At 41.7% G+C, this 18647-nt stretch overlaps 1 protein-coding gene across 2 annotated transcripts in view; it reads left to right on the forward strand.

Moving 5' to 3' along the window:
* Positions 1-18647, forward strand: part of LOC134219425 (glycogen synthase kinase-3 beta) — a 90063-nt gene that overhangs the window by 34118 nt on the left and 37298 nt on the right. For both annotated transcript variants that reach the window (XM_062698153.1, XM_062698154.1), the window contains exon 3: positions 9705-9895. In XM_062698153.1, the coding sequence (XP_062554137.1) occupies positions 9705-9895 (191 nt within the window). The remainder of the gene's footprint in view (positions 1-9704; positions 9896-18647) is intronic.

Consider the following 18647-nt stretch of genomic DNA (forward strand, 5'->3'; position numbering starts at 1 on the left):
ATCATTTGAAAACTGACTATATTTATGTTTGTATTGTATGTTTGAGTAAGCGATTTGATTACTCACGGGTGTAGTTAGAATTTCGACGTCAAACATCGCTCAATTTCCCAATTTTTCATTTTAAACAAAATTCTTTGGGATTGCAAATTCCTCGGATTGAAAATTTATCTAAAAATATATATTTTTAGAAAATAAATTTCTCCGGAAATAACAGTTCACCGAAAATAAAAATTTTATCGAAAAAAAATACTTACACGAGAAATCATTTCCCCAAAAATAACATTTCCCGAATATATCATTTCCTCGAAAATAGCATTACTCAAAATTAACATTTCCCCGAAAATGACATTTGCCCGAGGCTCCACCCCACTACTCCGAATGCCGTTACTTCGAATCTTATTGGCGTAACTAGCGAAAAAATCCAAAGGGGATAACTTTTTTTTAATTTATCTTTTTGCCTTTCTCGTACAACAAAGTTGTACCGAAAGGCTATCATTTCACTCCGAAAACGCACTTTTTATAGAAGCCTCTGAGACTCATAATGTTATATACCAATCTACTCAGCTCGACGACCTGAGCACATGTCTCTCTGTCTGTGTGTATGTATGTGTGTATGTGTGTGCACAAAATCTAAAGAAAACATTAGACAACTTTTCGTATAGAAATCCTTAACAGATTTTCTCGCAACAAGTTTTATTCGACAGAGGACAAAGTCTTGTTGATCACTATTGAATTTGATAACGATCGGTCATTGCGTTTAAAAGTTATGAAGAAAATGGTACACCGAACCATATAGGCCCTATATAAGGTTGGTGTCTTAACTAATTGCGAGAAAGGCATCACCAACGCTAGGTGGATTAATCTGGGTTTTAACATTAAAAACGCCCCACCCAACTAACGAATACTGTTAGCAAGATGGGGTCCAGCATACAACTTTTTCAAATAGATGAATTGTCGACCTGTACATTACCAATGATGTGCATCGAAGCTCAGCCCCAATGAAAAAAACCAGAAGTATCGAACAATTTTCAAAAACTTTCAAGCTTTTAGAACATTGTTTAAGCTTAGCATAACAAACGAAGTTTGTCTTGTTTAATAAATCCTTCATAAAGAATCATATCCATAGTGGGCTTGGTAGTCATATGGCTACTGCTTCTGCCTCATACGCAGGAGGTCGTGGGTTCAATCCCAGGTCCGTTCCATTCTCCTACTTTGTATGTTTCTCTATATTTCCCATGTTCTAGCATTCGCTAGAAGTGGAAATGGACTTCCATACCGTTTCCATTTCAATTCCTATACCTTCAACTTGAATATTCTAACAGTAATCTGCTAGAATTGGAAATGAACTATAAAAGCGCGTTTCCAAACATCCAATTAGATCCATCCAAACATCCAGATGCTTTTTCCTATCTATCACATTGGCAGCTCGTTAACCAAGACGGACCTCTGTCTCTCGAACCTAACCCAAAAAATTCCAACAAATTCCGCATGAACTCGTGGCAAGTGCAGAGGTATATTCGGCTTGCAGTGGGCGAGTGATTGCATCATCATTTCCTCCCCTTTCCCTACATTGACTTACATTCTGACGTGGCAGGCGCCAGTATGACCTAACAAATGAGATCACCAGTACTTGTGCATTGAAGATGTGATCTAGTCCCAAGCAAACAACTGTTGGTTCCCTGTGCAAGAACAGCTGATCTGGTCATAATGGAGTAGCAACTACGAGCAGTTAATCAAGCTCAAGCTCATGGAGAATCATATCCAATCCGAATTCTCTTTGTAGCATAGCTTGGGTGAAATCATATTTTTCTTAGTCCTCCTTCTTGAATTAATCCAATGTGCTCGAATCAATAATAAAACAACGAATTTAAACGCAAATTGTTTTGTTTCTTGTTCTTGTGATTTTTTCAGCAGTGAGCCCCTTTTGTGAATGAGATATAGGATCATGTTATTAATAATGGAACAAAAAGGCTCCCTTCGATTCAACTAATTTTTCCATCGCTATTTAAAATTACAGGTTGGGTTGGGGATTGTATTCAAGATTGCATACAAGACAAAGTTGGATGTAAAATTAGCGGCTATTGAACACAAAAATATGGGTTCAAATATTTACATGGCGTTTGATTTTCAGAATTTTTAACTGTGTAGGTGAGGCTAAAGAAGCCCCCTGCAGTTACGCCGAATGGTCATCACCTTGAAGGCACATTATCCCGAAAGCATCCCAATTCAGACGACTATACCCCACTACCCCGAATGTCATTGCTCTGAATGCCACTATCCCGAATGTAACAATACCTCGAAAGGCGACTATTCCGAAAAAAAATAGCGGGGTATACCATTTTAGAAAAGACATTGACTCTTCAAATGCCATTGGCACGGCCGAAAACTGTCTTTCTCGCGGAAAGCTTTCCAACTGAGGTAGGAATCAAACCCACACTCCGCAGCACAATCCGATTGAATATATCTCGACACTAACCACACGGATACGAAACCCATTCCAATTTTGAGGAATTCAGTAAAGATTTATTTCCATATCAATTGTTTCTTCTCAATTGCATTCGATCCGGTCCATCTTATTTTGAATGCGTAATCAGGCGAAGAGATGAGATATTCTTTCCTTCAAATAAACGCATTTGCCCGGTATAAGGCAAATTTCTTTTTCCTTCTTTTAATTCCTTCTATCCTTCTTTTAATGAACGATTCTATTCGGTATAGGCCAAAGAGAGGAGATGCCTTTTTACAAATGGATGCTTTCGTCCGACATTTGTGGGCTTTATGGCCGTGCGGTTAGCGACGTCAATCGTCTAGAGTCTAGACGCATTTGCTGTGGAGTGCGTTTTCGGTGCCCTGGTAAGGAGGAACTTTTCATAAAGCGAAAAATCCTCCACTGGTCCACTGAGTGTTGTTTAAATGTCCTGTCCGTTGTCTCATTCTAGGAGTCTGTCTTTCATAAGGCTACGAGGGAGATAATGGCTTCTTTAAATGAACGCGTCTGCCCGGTATAGAGCGAATAGAGAAAATAGCATCTTTCTTGAAAACCCCGCACCTACAGTAATGTTGAGGGGTTGAATACAAAACGAAACAGGAATCACTCGTTCTACAATGCATTGAAGAACTGTTTCAGTTCGAAGATAGAAACGGAGTACTTACGAATCTTACAAGGTGAACATTGTCAAAAAGACGGAAAAGCGCGGTGATAAAGGATAATAATGAAGTACAAAATCGAGATAACGAGTAATTCGGGGTAGTGTCTCATTTTGGGTAATGGTCTTCGGAGACTGACTAGTTTGGAATGGGTCCTCGATGGTTGGTGCATTTGATTTAAAGCTTATATGCGATTTTCAGACCAAATACAGATCATACCCGAAAAAAATCCGATGTTAAGAAAATGCAATGTTAAGAAAATTGTTAAGCTCTTTTAGTGGAATGTCTCGACTCAAGTCAAACACTGAAGACGGTTGAGATCGAAATACGTATCAGTAAAGATTAAAACGCTGTGGAATTAAATTGAATAGCATTAAACTCGTTTTATTACAATTATGCAAAGTTGGTTTATTCAACCTCCAAGGCCCTGACTATGGGCTTAACGCCATCAAATCCTGTGCAGCACTTGCCTCTTCTTTTATACACAATTTCATCAACTTTTTCTTCAAAACTTTGTCGATTTTGAAGACTTTCACTGTTTTCCGGAACTTGCTCATTATAATTGCACATTTTTTTCTATTGGGCGAAGTTCTGGCGAGTTTATCGGATTTGTGTTTTTCGGTTTCGTGTAATGGCAGGCGCTTTTGGAGGCATTCTTTTTTTATTATTTGGCCGTTTTGATGGTGCCGGTCGTTGTGTAAGGCTTGCTAAATTTGCCGCACCCACATATCGCCTGCCACACCAAGTACTGCTTGACATATTTGTAGACCTTCCTTCTATCGGAACATCCTTTTGAAACTTGTCGACGAAAAACTCCTGGCAGAGGATCTACTTAGTATCCCCATGTACGTATATTCGCCCATTACGATGCATTATGGATGCACCAACCAGTTTTGCAGCCCGAAAAAGAGCGAAATACTAGACGACTCCTACTTTTGAAGGGCACGTTTTTCTGAACTTCAATTCGAAGTACGCGTTCACTTAGCACAAGACAAAAGGGTGGATGATTCTTTTTCGCCGAGGTAAAGCGAAATAGTGGATGACTCCTTCTATTAAAGCTTGCATATTCCTATAATACTCAGAAAAAGTAGATGATTCTTCAATTTGTCCGGAATAAAGATCGACTATGGCTAGAATAAGGAGAAAAAATAAATGACTTTTTTTAAGGTGCACGTTTGTTTGGAATAGTTTCATGACTGCTCCGTTTTAGAACGCGTTTCTCAAGGATAGGAAATGCTGCTCCTTTTCAAAAGTATGTACCCGTGAAATAGTATTGAAGGCGTAATGGCAGGAATAGCAAAGTTGTGTACCGCGAATGACATTTCCCCGAAAATAAGATTTTCCCAAAAATAACATTTTCCCGGAAATATTATTTACAAGTTGCTGATTATGGATCGACTGTGCGATTCGATTATATTTATTGAATGGCTACTCAGTCTTACAATATCACAACGAGTTTTTTTATCTACCCGACGTTTCGACACGGAAATTTTGTCTTTTTCTTATTTACAAGAAAAACATTTCTCCGGTATAACATTTCCCTAAAAATGACATTTTCCAAAAACAATATTTTCCCGAAAATATGACTTCTTTGAAAATAAAATTTCGCGGAAACCAATATATCCCCGGAAACATAATTTCCCCTAAATTATACAATTTTCAATACTGATTGGTTTTTAGACTCTAGGCCCCAACCAGTGTTGAGAAAAACACAATTTCTTCTCATCCACAATTTAACTCAAGCGCGAGTCAAATCTGACCAGACTCATTGCCCATAGAATCGTTCATGATTCGACTCGCAGTTTGTATCATTGCATGATTTTTACGCGTTCTTCTTTGGTATTTGCATCAAATTAACTTTCTTCGCTTAAAGCAATGAATAATAAATCCATAATGTAAGGAGGGGCCCTCCTTAGCCGTGCGGTAAGACGCGCAGCTACAAAGCAAGACCATGCTGAGGGTGGCTGGGTTCGATTCCCGGTGCCGGTCTAGGCAATTTTTGGATTGGAAATTGTCTCCACTTCCCTGGGCATAAAAGTATCATCGTGCTAGCCTCATGATATACGAATGCAAAAATGGTAACCTGGCTTAGAAACCTCGCAGTTAATAACTGTGGAAGTGCTTAATGAACACTAAGCTGCGAGGCGGCTCGGTCCCAGTGTGGGGATGTAATGCCAATAAGAAGAAGAAGAAGAATGTAAACATAAAATACGCTTCCATTGGGTTTTGACGCTTTTTGGAGCGAAATCACGTTGCGTTTCTGCGTGAAAACCTCAGTGAAGAAATTTCAACTTCCACACTGATACTCTTCCCTCCCTCTTCATACGGGAGTTTTACATAAAGAAAGTCGTGAGATTTATATCATCACAAATATTGCCCTCCACTCGCATTAAGATCCACTTCTATAGAACACTCTTCAAGCCGGAACGGAACTATCAAATCTGTACATAGACGTTTCATGTCCGTACTATAATGAACATGTACGTCTAAGTTTGGATAATAATGATAATAATTAGCTTTTGATATCATTGTAAAAAGCGTTGAACTTATAATAATAAACAATCAAAAAATCTGGAGCAGTCCCGTTGCTTCTGATAATAATCGTTATCTCCTAGTAAAAGTTTTAGGAGGACCCCAAGAATATAATTTAATTGCGAAAAACAACACAGGTAGAACTTTATTTGGCGTATTTTGAAAATGCGGGAAAATCCAACAGATTTGAATTCTCATAGAATTCTTAGATTCAGTAAGTCGGCCATATGAGTCCAAAAGGGTTTAAAAACCAAATAATCCAGAGTTGAGGAATACCGATTGAACACGTGAAACTGAAAAACTTGATTTCCGGATATTATTATATTTTTGTTTTGTGAAATTTTTGTTTTAATTTAAAGCAGGGTTCGTACTTTTCGTTGCGATGGGACAAAAGCAAGCCATTTTTGGGGCCAAAGGAGAATCTTTCTTCCTCATTGTTGGTGAGGAACATTTTTCACCCATCACTCTTTTCTCTAGAGCAACCCTTAGGAGATAAACGGAAATCGTGGCTTATTGGATGATACTCTTTTTTGTTTCATCTATTTTTCGTCACACTAATCTTTCGTGAGAATTGAGTTGACGTTCAGTTTTGAGAGTGTGCGATATATCATGTTTGGCATCAGACACTGAATTTTCTCGAGATCCTGGTGTTTAGTTCTGTTTCGTACAGTGGGAAAGAAAATTAATCAATGCGCGATTGATCGTGTTTCGTATCGGATGCAGAGTTTTTTTTCGAGATTCGGGTTTTGAGTTATGTTTTGTGCGATCGTAAAGCAAATTAATCAGTGTGCGATTTATCATGTTTGGCGTCCAATCGTGTTTTCTGCGTGTTTCGGGTGAGTTTAATTTAATTAATTAGCATGAAAAACTTTAGTTCGCGCCCGATCGTGTTTTTTTAGCATGCAGAACGATCGCGTGCTCATAGAAACATTTTGTTCTGCTCTGAGCGATCGGTATGTCAGTTGATTTGCTCATTAGATTGTGTTTTCGTTTCGCCTTGATCAAATTATACGCTAATCCAGCATACCTTTTAACAAAATGAGCCTTGCTGTTGGTACACTCCCTCATATATCCAACATCCCAGTGATTTCTCGTGGAAGTGCAAATCTTGCATTCGGGCACGCACGGTCGGCGCTGGTCTTGCCTAATTTCGGGCCATCAGTTCTTACACATCGGAGATGATGTTAGTCCCAAGCACTATCTATTGGGTCTCTGTGTAATTACATTTGACCTAGCAATAACGAAGTCGCAATCGTAGGTGGTCAATCGTGATAATGCTCACAACTATAAAAAAATGTATGGCCGTGGTGGGATTCGAACCAAGAATATTAACCAATAATAGTGTAGTGATGCGCGCATCCTAGCAACACCACCATGCTATCTACATGTAAGAACCAGATTATTTGTTTCATAAAGGCTGCTGCAGTTTGCATTGGTGATGCCACGAAAAGACTTGGATGAAAAAGAAAACGAGCAAACCAACTTTTCGCTGCAAACGAAACGAGCGAAAATGTTTATCACTTCTCAGACTGTTTTTCTTTTTTGAAAAGCAATCTCTCGCTGAAAGTTTTCGAGGCTGAGCTCCTGTGCTCCTGAGATTGAGTGAGCATTACGAACTCTAATCTATAGTAGTATTCAACTAGTAGTTAGTATTCGTGGATCAGTAATCGAAAGTAAAAAACGAAAAAATGTTGCTGGAAATCAGTTAAAAATGTCATTTTGTTTGTATTAAATTAGCTGAAGGCCAGTCTACCAGAGCAGCAGAAAGCGAAACTGAATGTGTTGCTTTCGAAGTGATTCTTGGAACATGAATGTTTGGTTAAGTTAAAAAAAAACCTGAGTTTCTCAATAAACTACAAGAATCTCAAAGACACTGTGGGTCTTGTGAGAAGAAATTTGGGATTCCGTAGTTAACCTTCAATTTTTTAAGTCCTTTTGTACTTTTATATTTTGAATGTTTGTGAAATCCTGGAATCCTTGGGCTTTGGCAGATCGTCATTAGCTTACCCACGTGTTTCTGTATAACTTTGGATGTGTTTGTATGTGTCGTATGTCGTATGTGTCGATTCATTATTATACTACGTGCAAATTAGTTCAGCATTTAGTCCCTCCTCTGACTCACGTTCTTTTGATTACCTTTCAACTCTGTTTTATAGGAAATTTGTGAATTGTGCTAAATTGCGGTAATTTAATTAATATTGCAATAAAAACAAACTACCGCAGAAATAGCACGCAGAAAATATAGATGCGGTATATTCCGCTGCTGAGTGCAATCATTGCGGTAATGTGTGCATTTTTATAGGGTGAAAAGGCAACAATAGAATCTTAGTCGAAATATCTTGGGCACAATATTATTCCATTGCGGTTTCATATCTCTAGCTACTCACCTTAAAAAAATCATGGAGTGACCATTACTTTAAACTCCAACAATATTTAATCCTAATTACAACACCAGATTGCAGTTGTTTTTTTTACGATAATATTTCAACATGATTTTTTCCTGTGCAAATCCGTGACGGTAGGAGGTCAGAACAGAACGTATACTATGTGAACCCATATACAGCTTTTGTTTAATTCGCGCGTTTCAATTGCAACAGGAATCGGAAAATTAATTTTATTCTTGTTCACCGACTAAATCCGGGTTTGGAACGCCCTCGTCACCGCCACACCGCCTGTATCGTTTTTCCAATGATGGCTGACTTTGCTTTGTTAGATTCGATTCAACAATTGAAGTTGTTGGCGGTGGTAAATGAAATAATACGCTACAATTTACCCCTTACGATATGTATGGGCGTTGACAGCAGGTTATATGAGTCATCGAGAGGGTTAATTGATTGAATTAATTGAACGGTAATGTGACTTAATTGCTGTGCTAATTGCTGTCGCTTCGCAGAACAGAATACCTTCTCCGGCGAAAGGGACATTTTGTTCTAGATGAATCGTTTTAAATTCATGTAAATGACTTTATCTAATTTTGCCGACTACAGGTGAAAGCTTCCAGCACTTTATTGAAAATTTACTCAACTGACTGCTTTTCCTAACTTAGGCCAGTTGAACGAAGCTGAGCCCTTGCTTGTCAAATAGAAGAAGTCATTTAAAAAAAAAAAGGTGGATGGTGTGACATCTTCTATAAATTTATATCACACTGCGTGCCTTCAATCTGTATATACGTCTATCTTAGATTTTTCGGAATCGGAAGATTGCTACCGGGAAAGGACGATGACACTGCCGTATCATGCCAACGTTTTGTTATTCTTGGTAATGAACCACCCACAGACCGGCATCACGTGATGCTGCTCACTGACAAACGGGGTGGCGTGGGGGAGCAAGATTCACCCAATTTTATGAATATTGAATTGTGGCGGGTCACAATTTTGCCGCTGTAGCCAACTTTCGTTACGGTTCTCCGTACCAACGAATAACAAAATAAGGCAGAATATGCCATCTTCAAGCTTTTGGGAATGTGGCTTCCTGCGTCACCGTCAAGCATTTATTTTATTTGCTTGTGATAAAGATGCGTCGTAATGTTAAATCATCTCATCCCCTTTAATTCTAGTGAAATAGGTATAGGTAACAATGAAGTGGGATTGCTTTTTACGCGAGATTTTTTTACGAGGAAAAACTAGCTTTAAGTCGTCATGGAGCCAGTTCTTTATACTTTACCTAATGATATGAAAGTCAATACAAAACAGAAAAAGCAACGATACTTATTTTCCCAAATTTAGGAATCATCGATTCGTTGACATCGATGACAAAAATATCATATCATACCGCATTAAATAATAATTCTAGGCTTCCGTACACCGAAAATATTGCCACCGATATGTCAAAACCGCACCAGAAAAGTAAAATCCTCATATATTTTTAGATTCATATCCGATTCCACCTTTCTCCGATGTTTCCGATCGATAGCGGACGACGACAACCATTACCACCCCACCCGCCTAATCGAATATATCAAAAGAACGTAATTTAATCGGCACCGTCTTTTTTTCTCTTCTCTCTTCCTTTCCTCCCGCGCGGAACAGGTAAAGATGGTTCAAAAGTGACAACGGTTGTGGCAACAGCCGGCCAGGGACCAGACAGACCACAGGAAGTATCATACACAGATACCAAGGTGATCGGCAATGGAAGCTTTGGCGTCGTATTCCAGGCGACGCTCTGTGATACGGGGGAGCTAGTCGCGATTAAGAAGGTGTTACAGGACAAAAGATTTAAGGTGAGTTTTCATTTCGGATTATAGGGAAACCGGGTACGAGTAGTCTTTTATAGTGGTTTGGAGATTTTTTTTTTCATTGTACTGGGATGATAAGTATTTAGGATCTCAAATCGCCTAATCGGCAACGGAATGGCATTACCAACCCTGATGTGGAGGGTTCGATTTCTCGGTTTATTCGAGGGGATCTTTGGGGCTGGAACTATTCTCGACTTTTTTAACCTTTTGTCTGTGCTCTGGGGTCAATATGACCCCAGGCCACTTTTAGTGGCTGCCATCTTTTTAGTTTTCAACCGATTATCCTAATTTTTGGTAGTTTGTTAAAACTCGCCGAGATCTGTCTCCTAGGTGCAGGGTGTTCCCAGGTGTCTCCTAGGTTCGTTTGAAAAATCTTGAAAATATGCGCTACAGTGTACTTTTTTCAAAAAACGTTGTCTATGCTCTGGGGTCAAATTGACCCCAAATTGAAATTGCTATAACTTTTAAAATGTGTTTAAAATGTTTCGAAAGATAATTTAATCATCTTTCAGGTCGTTACCATAGAATGATTATAGGTGAGCGGGTAACTCGCGGGGAGGGGTTTTCGCAAAAAAGGGTACGGAAGCAGTGATTTTTCATTCTTATTTAACTTTTATCCGAAAATCCTACCCATTTTGAACTGCACCTTTTCAAAAAGGTTATGCAGGAAGGTGTGTGCTTTGACATGAGGCATTGATTAGTTTAGAGCTTGGTCGCTAGGTGGAGGTGTATTTGAATTCATTATTTTAGACTACTCAAGTAATTCCGATATATGGAATTTTCCTCATTGTTAATATTCTTATCACACAAATTTGAAATTTGTAAAGACGACGTCTTTAACAAAGTTCGTCTGGTAGGAATGGACTATCATGTGACGAAATAAATAATTAGGAACTTTACAAATAGGCAGCGCTAGTGTACTTGCAATATTCTTGCATGTATGAAATATTGCTTTAGCTTGAGATCCCTCATACCTACACCCTAGTTGTAATCGGCAACATTGTTCAGGATGTCCAGGACTACAAAGCGGTGCTCAACGTAATGAGCACTTCTTCCAAGATGCGACGCTAGTGAGCTGTTATATTTGAGTATATTGTTCCATGTGAGATCTGATGTATTTTGGTTTTGTAGCATTTTTGGCAAATATGAATGTTGTGGTTGTAGTTCATCAAAGTTTTCTTTGTATTCAACCTGCTCCAGCGATGCTGTAAATAATAGAATGTGTTCACAGAATATGTTTTAGGTCATCCAAGAAAACCCTAGAATTAAGGCCTTCGGGTCTACATGCGAAACCAAAGATCAGCCAATTTGCCGCCTATTTGTAATTAATACTTCCGTCACAAGACAGTCCATTCCCACTAGATGACCTTTGATTAAGACGCCATTTTAACAAATTTTAAATTTGTGCGATAAGGATATTTAGAGTGAGGATAATTCTATATATCGGAATATCTTGAGTAGTCTAAAATAATGAATTCAAATATCCCACCACCTGGCGGCCAAGGTCTAAACTTATCAACGCCTCATGCCAAAACACAAACCTTCCTGCATAACCTTTTTAAAAAAGGTGCAGCTCAAAATGGGTAGGATTTTCGGATATAAGTAAAATAATCATGAAAAATCACTGTTTTTGTACCCTTGTTCACTAAAACCCCTCCCCGAGATGTACCCGCTCACCAATAGTCAATCTTTGGTTACGACCTGAAAGATGATTAAAATATTTTTCGAAACAGCCAATCCAAAATCGGCCAAACAATAAAAAAGTTATAGTAATTTCAATTTGGGGTCAATTTGACCCCAGAGCAACAGACAACGTAAGTATTTTTAAGCACAGACAAAAGGTTAACATAGAGTAGGTATCATTGTGATACAAAGCAAGACCACGCGGAGGGTTGCTGAGTTAGATTCCTGGTGCGGTATACGAAATTTTCGGGTTGGAAATTTTCTCGACTTCCCTGGACATAAAAGTCTCATCATGTTAGCCTTATGATATGCAAATGCAAAAATGGTAACTTGGCTTGAAAACCTCGCAGATAATAACTGTGGAAGAGCTTAATGAACACTACACGTCCGTTTCAAACTACTCAGAGACTGAGTGAAATTGTATTGCCGTCTCTATTTTTCTCAATTAAAAATTTGAGTAGTTCCACTTTTTACGAAAAATGAGTAAGATTTCTGCGAGAAAAAAAGAGAAGGAAATACCATTTTATTCAGTCTCTGAGTAGGTCGAAACGGGCATGTAAGCTGCAAGGCGGGAATGTCCCAGTTGGGATGTAATGGAAATAGAGAAGAAGATGATTGTGCTTTACACACTTTGTGTATTCATGCATTTTAATTTTTACAATAGTTTTTACCGAAACTAATATTAAACAAAAATGGGGCTCAAAAACCTCCTTTCAAGAGGCTCGGAAGCCTCCTTTCAAGATTCTTTAAAAATCCTTTAAAAATGCTCGGAAGCCTCCTTTCAATATCCTTTCAAAAGGCTCGGAAGCCTCCTTTCAAGAGGCTCAGAAACCTCCTTTCAAGAGATTCGGAAGACTCATATCAAGCGGCTCAGAAGCCTGCTCTCAAGAGGCTGAAAATCCTCTTTCCAAGAGGTTCGGAAGGCTCCTTCCAAAAGACTCGGAAGCCTCCTTTCAAAAGGCTCAAAAGCCTCCTTCCAAGAAGCTGGAAGCCTCCTTTCAAGAGGCTCGGAAGCTTCCTTTCAAGAGACTCGGAAGCCTCCTTTCAAGAAACTCAAAAATCTCTTTCCAGGCTCAGAAGCCTCTATTCAAGAAGCTCAAAAACCTCCTTTCAAGAGGCTCGGAAAGCTCCTTTCAAGAGGCTCGGAAGCCTCCCCGGAAGTCGCTTTCGAGAGGCTCAAAATCCTTCCAAGAGCTCGGAAGCCTCCTTTCAAGAGTCTGGAGTGCCTTCTTTCAAAAGGCTCGGAAGCCTTCTTTTCTAGAGGCTCAAACCCCTCCTTTCAAGAGACTCGGAAGCCTCCTTTCAAGCAGTTTGGAAGACTTCTTTCAGGAAGCTCGGAAGCCTCCCTCCAAGAGGCTCGGAAGCCTCCTTTCAAGAGGCTCAGAAGCCTCCTTTCATGAGACTCGGAAGCCTCCTTTCAAAAGGCTCGAAAGCCTCCTTTCAAGAGGTTCGGAAGGCTCCTTTCAAGAGGCTCGAAAGGGTCCTTTTAAAAGGCTCGGAAGCCTCCTCGGAATTCGCTTTCGAGAGGCTCAAAATCCTCCTTCCAAGAGTCCTTTCAAGAGACTCGGAAGCCTCCTTTCAAGAGGCTCGGAAGCCTCCTTTCAAGAGGCTCGGAAGCCTCCTTTCAAGAGGCTCGGAAGCCTTCTTTCAAGAGGTTCGGAAGCCTCCTTTCAAGAGGCTCGGAAGCCTCCTTTCAAGAGGCTCGGAAGCCTCCTTTCAAGAGGCTCCAAGCTCCTTCGAGAGGCTCAGAGCCTCCTTTAAGAGGCTCAGAGTCTACTTTCAAGAGGCTCAGGCCTCCTTTCAAGAGGCTTGGAAGCCTCCTTTCAAGAGGCTTGGAAGCCTCCTTTCAAGAGGCTCAGAAGCCTCCTTTCAAGAGGCTTGAAGCCTCCTTTCAAGAGGCTCGGAAGCCTCCTTTCAAGAGGCTCAGAGCCTCCTTTCAAGAGGCTCAAGCCTCCTTTCAAGAGGCTCAGAAGCCTCCTTTCAAGAGGCCTTGGAAGCCTCCTTTCAAGAGGCTCAGAAGCCTCCTTTCAAGAGGCTCAGAAGCCTCCTTTCAAGAGGCTTGGAAGCCTCCTTTCAAGAGGCTCAGAGCCTCCTTTCAAGAGGCTCAGAGCCTCCTTTCAAGAGGCTCAGAAGCCTCCTTTCAAGAGGCTCAGAAGCCTCCTTTCAAGAGGCTCAGAGCCTCCTTTCAAGAGGCTCAGGCCTCCTTTCAAGAGGCTCAGAGCCTCCTTTCAAGAGGCTCAGAGCCTCCTTTCAAGAGGCTCGAAGCCTCCTTTCAAGAGGCTCAGAGCCTCCTTTCAAGAGGCTCAGAAGCCTCCTTTCAAGAGGCTCAGGAAGCCTCCTTTCAAGAGGCTCAGGCCTCCTTTCAAGAGGCTCAGAGCCTCCTTTCAAGAGGCTCAGAAGCCTCCTTTGAAGAGGCTCAGAAGCCTCCTTTCAAGAGGCTCAGAAGCCTTCTTTCAAGAGGCTCAGAAGCCTCCTTTCCAGAGGCTCAGAAGCCTCCTTTCAAGAGGCCTCAGAAGCCTCCTTTCAAGAGGCTCAGAAGCCTCCTTTCAAGAGGCTCAGAAGCCTCCTTTCAAGAGGCTCAGAAGCCTCCTTTCAAGAGGCTCAGAAGCCTCCTTTCAAGAGGCTCAGGCCTCCTTTCAAGAGGCTCGGAAGCCTCCTTACAAGAGGCTCAGAAGCCTCCTTTCAATAGGCTCGGAAGCCTCCTTTCAAGAGGCTCGGAAGCCTCCTTTCAAGAGGCTCGGAAGCCTCCTTTCAAGAGGCTCGGAAGCCTCCTTTCAAGAGGCTCGGAAGCCTCCTTTCATGAGGCTCGGAAGCCTCCTATCAAGAGGTTCGGATGTCTCCTTTTAAGAGGCTCAGAAGCTTCCTACCAAAATCCTTTCAAGAGGCTCGGAAGCCTCCTTTCAAGAGGCTCTGAATCCTTTTTCCAAGAGGCTCGGAAGGCTCCCTTCGAGAGGCTCGGAAGCCTCCTTTCAAGAGGCTCGGAAGCCTCCTTTCAAGAGGCTCGGAAGCCTCCTTTCAATAGGCTCGGAAGCCTCCTTTCAAGAGGCTCGGAAGCCTCCTTTCAAGAGGCTCAGGCCTCCTTTCAAGAGGCCTCAAGCCTCCTTTCAAGAGGCTCAGAAGCCTCCTTTCAAGAGGCTCAGCCTCCTTTCAATAGGCTCAAGCCTCCTTTCAAGAGGCTCAGGAAGCCTCCTTTCAAGAGGCTCAGGCCTCCTTTCAAGAGGCTCAGGCCTCCTTTCAAGAGGCTCAGAAGCCTCCTTTCAAGAGGCTCAGGCCTCCTTTCAAGAGGCTCAGAAGCCTCCTTTCAAGAGGCTCAGAAGCCTCCTTTCAAGAGGCTCAAGCCTCCTTTCAAGAGGCTCAGAAGCCTCCTTTCAAGAGGCTCAGAAGCCTCCTTTCAAGAGGCTCAGAAGCCTCCTTTCAAGAGGCTCAAGCCTCCTTTCAAGAGGCTCAGAAGCCTCCTTTCAAGAGGCCTCAGAAGCCTCCTTCAAGAGGCTCAGAAGCCTCCTTTCAAGAGGCTCAAAGCCTCCTTTCAAGAGGCTCAGAAGCCTCCTTTCAAGAGGCTCAGAAGCCTCCTTTCAAGAGGCTCAGAAACCTCCTTTCAAGAGGCCTCAAACCTCCTTTCAAGAGGCTCAGAAACCTCCTTTCAAGAGGCTCAGAAGCCTCCTTTCAAGAGGCTCAGGCCTCCTTTCAAGAGGCTCAGAGCCTCCTTTCAAGAGGCTCAGAAGCCTCCTTTCAAGAGGCTCAGAAGCCTCCTTTCAAGAGGCTCAGGCCTCCTTTCAAGAGGCCTCGGAAGCCTCCTTTCAAGAGGCTCAGAAGCCTCCTTTCAAGAGGCTCAGGCCTCCTTTCAAGAGGCTCCAGCCTCCTTTCAAGAGGCTCAAGCCTCCTTTCAAGAGGCCTCAAGCCTCCTTTCAAGAGGCTCAGGCCTCCTTTCAAGAGGCTCGGAAGCCTCCTTTCAAGAGGCTCGGAAGCCTCCTTTCAAGAGGCTCGGAAGCCTCCTTTCAAGAGGCTCGGAAGCCTCCTTTCATGAGGCTCGGAAGCCTCCTATCAAGAGGTTCGGATGTCTCCTTTTAAGAGGCTCAGAAGCTTCCTACCAAAATCCTTTCAAGAGGCTCGGAAGCCTCCTTTCAAGAGGCTCTGAATCCTTTTTCCAAGAGGCTCGGAAGGCTCCCTTCGAGAGGCTCGGAAGCCTTCTTTTAAGAGGCAAGGAAGCCTGCTTTCAAGAGGCTCGGAAGTCTACTTTCAGAAGGCCCAGAAGCCTCCTTTAAAGATGCTCGGAAGCCTCGCTTCAAGAAGCTCGGAATTTTTCTCTCCTTTCGGAAGAAGACTCGGAAGCCTCCTTTCAAGAAGCTCAAAAACCTCTTTCCAGGCTCAGAAGCCTCCTTTCAAGAGGCTCGGAAGCCTCCTTTTAAGAGGCTCAGAAGCCTCCTTTCAAGAGGCTCGGAAGCCTCCTATCAAGAGGTTCGGAAGTCTCCTTTCAAGAGGCTCGGAGGCCTCCTTTCAAGAGGCTCGGAAGCCTTCTTTCAAGCGGCTTGTAAGCCTTCTTTCAAGAGGCTCGGAAGTCGCCGTTCAAGAGGCTCGGAAACCTCCTTTCAAGAGGCTCAGAAGTCTCCTTTCAAGAGACTCGGAAGCCTCTTTTCAAAAGGTTCGGAAGCCTCCTTTCAAGTGGTTAGGTTTCCTTCTTTAAAAAAGCTCGTAAGCCTCCTTTTAAGAGGCTCGGAAGCTTCCTTCCAAGATCCTTTCAAGGGGCTCGGAAGCCTTCTTCCAAGAGGCTCGGAAGCCTCTTTTCAAGAGGCTTTGAAGCCTTTTTCCAAGAGGCTCTGAAGCCTATTTCCAAGAGGCTCCCCCCCGGAAGGCTCCCTTCGAGAGGCTCGGAAGCCTCCTTTCAAGTGGTTAGGTTGCCTTCTTTCAAAAAGCTCGTAAGACTCCTTTTAAGAGGCAAGGAAGCCTGTTTCAAGAGGCTCGGAAGTCTACTTTCAAGAGATTCGGAAGCCTCTTTTAAAGAAGCTCCGAAGCCTCGCTTCAAGAAGCTCGGGTTTCTTCTTTCAAGACGCTCAGAAGCGTCATTTCAAGATGCAAAGGAAGCCTCCTTTTAAGTGACTCCGTCTTCAAGAGGCTCGGAAGCCTATCTACAAGAGGCTCAGAAGCATTTAATCAAGAGGCGCGGAAACCTACTTTAAAAAGATTCAAAAGTTGAAAGGAGCCTCCCTTCAAAGGGCTCGGAATTTTTTCAAGAGGATAGGAAGCCTTCTTTCGAGAGAAGGTACCCCAATTAATGCCAAAGTTCGTAGGGGTACCTCTCAAGAAAAAGGTTGAGAACCGCAGCTTTACTGTAATTAATAGTTTTGTTGTCGCATTATCTAAAACAAAAATTATTAGTAGGGTGCTTTTAAAATCGACCATGCACCACTACTACTTGAAGTTTGATAATCATCCCATCAACCTTTCGGGTTGCTTCTGTGCATAAAAGTGTTCAATAGCTTAATTCTAATGCGCTGTGATAAGAAGGTAAGTGCAGTGATAATCCTGAGATCTGGGTTCATCCTTTGCCGCCACACACCGTCTTCTTGTACACCGCCAAAGATGGTCCTAAGCACCCGTCTTTCGAATACTCTGAATACTTGAAAGTCCTCCTCTAGGATGGTCCATGTTCATTTAAAGAAGGCATCATCTCCTCCCTTGGCCTTCGGGCAAATGCGATCATTTAAAAAAAAACATTATCTTTTTGATTGACCTTATACCGGGCAAACGCGATCATATAAAGAAGGCATTATCTCCTCCCTTCGCCTTATACCGGGCAGACGCGATAATTTAATTATAATTATCTCCTCCCTTCGCCTTATACCGGGCAGACGCGGCTATTTAAAGAAGGCATTATCCTCACTATTCGCCTTTTATCATCCAGATGCGTTCATTCAAAGAAAGTATTTTCTTCTTTTATCGCCATACCCACCTTTCCACGCTTGGTAATGGCGGCTTATCGGTGGGTAAAAATCAATCGGTCACTAGCTGCTGAATACGCTTTCTTCTCCTCCTCTCATACAGGAACGAAATTATGTTAACCGTCAAAATAGTCAATACTAGGTGGACAATTTTGATAAACGTCAAAATAGTCAAGACTGGTGGAAATTCTAATCAACATTCTGCGGAAGTTCCATAGAAGTTCCCTTAGATATTATGAATAATTTCCCGACTTCGAATTCCTGAATTTCAAAGATGTCCAAGTGGAAATTCCGCGAGAAAATTACAAAGATTTTTTTGTGAAAATTCTGAAAATTCTTTTTACTGTGCTTTACGAGTTCAACTTTTTTATCTTGAACTCCCCCATGTCTCATGACATACCAAAGAATTTCGTGGTTCAGACGACCGAAAACTCTTTCGTAGGCTATGAATAACAAATAGAGGAACTCTTGATGAAATTCGTTGACCTGGTTCAGGAAAGAATTTCTTAGAAACACATTTTTTTAAAATCTTTATTTGTCTGATTTTTCCTAAATGGCTATAGAGTTCATCACTGATACCTCTCCACACCTGGCGATGAGTTTGCGTGATAAAAGTGCAAGTCGATTGCGACCCAATTTTTCAACTCGTTTTATCTCATTCTATTAGACGGTGTTATATAATCTTTGTACGGAACCTAAGATAAGGGAAGCGGTAGTATTGTTTCCCAGATCGAATAATCCTTAAAGCTGTGGATTATGGCTGTTTTGTTACGACAAAATGGATTGTCACAAAATTTGTTATTTTATTCTGCCTTATTTTCCATTGGATTGATTTTCTACGTGTGACAACCACAGACGTATTGATATAAATTTACACATCCATATTGTGTACAATATGAAATTTGTAACAAATAAATAAAAGTTCAAATTACTAAATGGTTCGTGAAAAATTGCTAACATATGGCGATATGAATTGTGTGAAAAGTGACCCAGAAATTTACTGAACTTCCCGTTCGACATGCGATCTTATTTTCACCATTCTGTAGCTAAGGACCGCCCGGGGCGATTGCATCCTACGAACATTCATCCTTGCTGCTCGGTTACAATCTATTCAGTTG

The sequence above is a fragment of the Armigeres subalbatus genome, chromosome 3, assembly GCF_024139115.2.
Source record: "Armigeres subalbatus isolate Guangzhou_Male chromosome 3, GZ_Asu_2, whole genome shotgun sequence".
Lineage (NCBI taxonomy): Eukaryota > Metazoa > Arthropoda > Insecta > Diptera > Culicidae > Armigeres > Armigeres subalbatus.